The sequence below is a fragment of the Bombus impatiens genome, unplaced genomic scaffold, assembly GCF_000188095.3.
Source record: "Bombus impatiens unplaced genomic scaffold, BIMP_2.2 scf_0131, whole genome shotgun sequence".
Taxonomy (NCBI): domain Eukaryota; kingdom Metazoa; phylum Arthropoda; class Insecta; order Hymenoptera; family Apidae; genus Bombus; species Bombus impatiens.
The window spans coordinates 404,597-409,888 of NT_176550.1; the positions used below are offsets into that span (position 1 = coordinate 404,597).

The following is a 5,292-nucleotide window of genomic DNA, read 5'->3' on the forward strand; positions in this document are numbered from 1 at the left end:
GTGCCGCAGCGTGGTGCTCTCTTACACACAAACGCGCGCGCCTACTTCGACTCCCTCCGCGGAAATAAGTATAAATCATGCGACTGCGTTCGCGTCGGTGTCGTCGGCGTCATGGCCCCTTCCTTGCTGCTCGTCGCGACGCGTCCTTAACCTTTTACGCTTATCTCCTTCTGCTTCGAGTCTACACAGATCGCAGACGTTATGAGAGAAACGAGAAGCTTTTGGAAAAGCAGCGATTTCGTGCGTAACGCGTGGTGGCTATATATTTGAAAAATTTGGAGACATTGATTTTGTATTGTAGGAAGAAACAAGTTGGAACGCGATATGCAATTCGTATGTTCCTCAAGGATCACAATGAACGTTGTATATTCGAATAATGAGAAAGATATTCAGGATTACATGGAGAGATTTTGATAACAGCTCTATATGTTTCTTTGTAATATTTGTAACGATGTTACACGAGGGAACGGTTGGAAGTCGCACGAAAGAAACGATATTTTGTAGCACGTACTCGAAGGGAAAATTTATTCAGGACTTAACTCTCGTCGACTGGCTTACGAATTCGGTGACAGGTAACGCATTCATGTCCCTTTCTTCCACCGGCAACCACTTCCAGTCCATTTCCGCGGTCGACTGAATTGAAAGAATCGTAAATTTCATCAACGTTGACAAGCGTTGCTACGTTATTCAACTAAACTAACGGTTTCGAATACGCTTCCGTTCTTGTCCATCTTGCAAATCTCGTACTTAAAAAGTATAGTGTGCGGCCTTTCGCCAATATAAAACGTTCTTTCGCGGTAATTTCTCCTCAAGCGAATGGCGGACTCGTTGGTAACGAGCACTCCGGTAATCAGACCGAACCAATCCGCCGTTGCGAGATCTGAAATATAGAAACGTGCATCTAAATGCAACTAAATCCCTTTTCACCGTGTTAGCGACGCTCGTGATCGTACACCGCCATTATCTATAATTTCGTTAGTTCGGAGAAAGTTCGATCCGAGTTTATCTTATTCTTACGAGGATACTGTTATCCATACCTTCGTGAGTCGACCGATCTATGGTCATCTCTCCCTCGATCAACAAGTCCGGTGCTTTGTCCAAGAAATAGCAGTCGATAGCTTTGAAATCCATTTTGTGTTTACCATGGTACAGGTTTACCTTAGATAATCGTAACACAACGTATAGTATCTAGCAATTTATTCTCTTTCGAAGAGAATGAGGTTCAATTACTCGAAAATCTCTATTATCGTCGGTAGTCTTAATTACTGGAAGATTCTTATCCAACCATTTGGGGTTACTTTTCTCGTGTACAAGAAAATCGCGAATAGGACCAAGCACTTTTAACTGCGGGGCGGCACAGAAGCATTGCACCTATAACGTATTATGAAATCATTAAACGAATTCGTCTTGATCGATCACGCGTTTTTTCGTCAGATTTACGTTAGAAGATTCTTGCACGAAGATATGGCCAATCTGATAGGCTTTCGTATCGAGGAAGTAGGGAATGGCCACGTATCCTGATCCAGCGATGTGCTCGACAACGAAAGGTCTCAGTACGTACCAACTCTTCACTATACACATGTCTTTCGAAACGTGTACTCTGTAATTTTTCTTCAATGTAATCAACCCCGCATCTCTCGACATTTTGAGGCCTGTGTGTGAAAACCGTGCCGTCAGATTACCAAGTATCTTCTTCCAACTATTTATCCGGAATATCATTTTATTACAACGATACTTTTATTTCATTTCAATCACGCGTAATCGTTCGATTTCCCACAGTATTCTCTATCGAAACTTTTAATAAAATGCATCCAAGTATCGCGCGACATTTTTACCTCGGTCGCTGTAGGTTAGGTTCTAAAATATCGAATCGAAACGCTCCTCCGATCGAAAGTTGCCCAAGAATTCGACTGCGCCACGAATGGTTCCTAAATCGAATTAAGCGATATTGGGGGAAGCGATCGATCACTCGACTTGTCCTTTTGGTCGGCGCAAGTACATCGGCCCGGCCATTTGTAATCATTAGCACCATGGTGCCGTTGGCACAAGTATCTTATTATGTCATTTCATTTCGTCCGTTTGCTTTCTGTCTACCCACGTTTCTCCATCTCCTTCTTTCTTCTCTCCAGGACTTGGTCGCGGTGTGTAGGCACACGTATATTTGCTATTGTCGATGATGAACCTAAGCGCAAAGAAGCGTTCAAAGATCGTAGCCAAGGGTGGTATCAACCTGACCTGCGCGAGAATCCTATCATGCAAACAAAGCATTTTCACCTACGTTTAATTAACCTCTTCCCTCTAAGCTACCTGCAAGGAACGTTCATTGACGATATAACTAACTTATACTTTTTACTTTATGATATTCCTCGATATTTGACTCAATTTTTAAGTATTTGTATCTCGTCAAATGTCTTCTTTTCTTCGAATGTTTTATTTGTAAAAAGCATACACAAATTATACTGAACACTAAAACACCAAGTAATTAAAATATATTTTTAAAATGTATATTTTGATATTTATCGAAGAAGAAAAACAGATTAAAAGATAATAAATATGATTAAATGAATATTCCAAAAAGCTTGAAATATAAAAAAATATAAGGAAGCTGGATAAATATTCCCTAATTAAAGTAAAGAGAAATGGAACCTTAATAATCGCTAATAGAGGATTTCAAGCACAGATAATATTTTATCTAAGCTCACTTAAATCGCAATTTCTCATTTTCTCCTAATTCTAAGGATAGAACATCGGTGATAAATATCCTGACACGCTTCTAGTTTCGCGCAGCGTGCTAAATGGAGCGGCGATTAACCCAGTTTAACGCAATTGCTTTCAGAAATCACGACCGGCACTGTAATTATCGTGTTCGTGGATAAACACACGAAAACACCGATCATCTTGTAATATCGCGGCCGAGTTAGCGGTAATTCCGAGGATGCTGCAACCACACGGCTCGCGTGTTAGAAGCACAGCTCGCACGGTAGTAAAGTAGCTTACAGTATAGTAACTACAGAGAGATATTTAATTCCCGGAATGCGATAAACCCGCTAATATGTGGATCCACGGGCCACGGGCGCGAGTATGAAATTAGCATCGCGACCCCCCTCAGATTTCTCTAATTTACGTGCTCCATATAGCTAGCCATGGTGTAATTAAAAGAATCGCGGCCACAACGACTAGAAGTTACATTTTCCCACGAATTTCACGCGATCTTTCTATTTACAGGGATTAGAAGATTGTTAATGCACGCTGCTTGGAATCTAACTACCGGCAGTGGCGATTTAATATTAAAACGCATTAAAGGATGTTAGTATAGTAAGTTTACTCCAATTGAAGACTACAAAGGAAGAATGTATTCATATAAGTCATATTTTTCATCCATTACGGAGAAACTGTTTTAAAATTCAATATGATTTGAATCAATCGCACGTTACCAAATATTTCCTTTTGTTCGATTTTAGACTCAAACGTGAACTTTTCCATCCTCTTCCGAGTTTCGAAAGTAATAATGTCAGAATATTATTTGTCTTGGCGATTATATCTTCAGCTAGTACAAAATATCAACTTTATTTCTGGATCTAACAGGCTATTTTCATATTAAAGTATTACCCGTTAGTTATCAAGTGACATTAAAATCCAAAAATCAATGAAAACGTACTGTGTAATATAGAAATATTTAGGAAGATAAATTTTCATTGTAAAATGTTATACACTCTGAGAATTTAATTACGATTAGATAATCTTTGAATCTACCTATTCCAAACTTTATAAACGTAGCATCTAAATGTGTAACACGATCAGTTCCACAATTTTATTTCCACTTTCCTTTAATCACCCAAGTAGACAAAAGTGCGGTTTAACGCGAAGGTGGGACGTAGTAGCACCGATAAGATGTGTGCAGGGTTCCCGGACGAGCCTTAAATTTCCAAACTAACAAATTGAAACGAGCTTGGTCCGCATCGTGATATTGCTTATGGTACAAATTTAATAAGACGCCCGCTGAGACTCCCAGTTACCATGTTAATATCATCCACGTTCAAACGTAGAGTCCAGCTCTTCCACCTGACTCGACCGGACTCTGGTACGCGCGGAGAAAAAGAGACTTGAGAAGGCTGGAAAAAGGCGGCCAGGTAAGCGTGAAGAAAATGAAAAAAGCGAGAAGGAAGAAAACGAACAAGCGAAGAAACCCCGGCAAAGATGACGAGGAGGATGACCACGGTGAACGAGAGAGTTCCTGAAGAGAGAGACTCGTAACCCGTAATGTTATGGCACTGCCCACCGCGAGGGGGGTGCTTTAAAGGGCCCTCGTGGCGGGGTCTTTAGTGCCAAATTGGTTATGCGGACGCTTTACGACACGGTTCGCCGATATTAGCCGAATGAATTACATAAATTATCCTTAGCGTTACGACGACGACGACTGTGACGAAAAAATCGCCGGGAAGGAGAGACACGCCTGGCGAAGGGTGGCGGACTGTGATTTTTATGCTCCTTGTTGGACCTTTAAGCCCCATGGAACGTCGAAAAAATTCATGCAAAGATAATTTATCTCGCCATCAAATTAGAGAATAAGTATCCACAGCTGATCTACCCAAGTCGAATTGTATTACATACAATTAAAGTTTAACAAAGCTTTAAATAAAATGGAATAATCTCAGCGACGTTAATGGAGAAAAAAGGAGGAATCGAAAAATATTCTCTGGATTTCTCCAAACCGAAGCTGTTGACGATTGGACGAGATGCGAGGAGGCCACAGGTTTCGCGAACGAGAGGAAGACAGTGTCTACGCGTCGCATGAGGTCCGATCTCATCCCCGTCGTTTTATCATCCCGCGGAGTCTTGCGGGGTACCTACCGCATGGCTTTGCTCGTCTCGTCTCGTCTCGTCTCGACAGGCGCGTCTCAACGGGCAGCGCTGCGGTAATCTCGCATGTCCCTCGTGCTTCGTTCATTCCAAATAAGACGAGGATAAAGACGCACAGGGAAACAGGAGGACGGAGGAACGGAGAAAGAGTTAGAGCCGGGGGAGGAAGGATCGAGTAAGAACATTTTTATCAGTTGTCGCTCGAGTCCTCCGCGGGAGGTCCTATGTGTGCGTGTGGTGCACGTATACCTAGTCACCACGCGAACCCACTACCAGGTGGATTTCGATGGCTGATAGATGCGCTGGAAAATCCATGAAAATTCTACGTGGCTTCCTTTTAAAGAAATCTTCAGGATCCTCGTTGAATACGTTTGGATACCGAAACATAGAAAGGCTATCGATAGTCGCTTTTACCAGTCAATCTACAGAATC

At 41.9% G+C, this 5,292-nt stretch overlaps 1 protein-coding gene across 1 annotated transcript; it reads right to left on the reverse strand.

The window, feature by feature from the left end:
• Positions 1–473: 473 nt before the first annotated feature.
• On the reverse strand, positions 474–1,648 carry LOC100745365. Its single transcript, XM_003486723.3, has 5 exons — positions 1,441–1,648; positions 1,231–1,371; positions 1,038–1,158; positions 702–880; positions 474–633 (listed from the first exon to the last, which is right to left on the reverse strand). Exons 1-5 carry the CDS (start codon positions 1,642–1,644, stop codon positions 529–531), a joined length of 750 nt encoding a protein of 249 aa, XP_003486771.1. The 5' UTR covers positions 1,645–1,648; the 3' UTR covers positions 474–528.
• Positions 1,649–5,292: the final 3,644 nt, after the last annotated feature.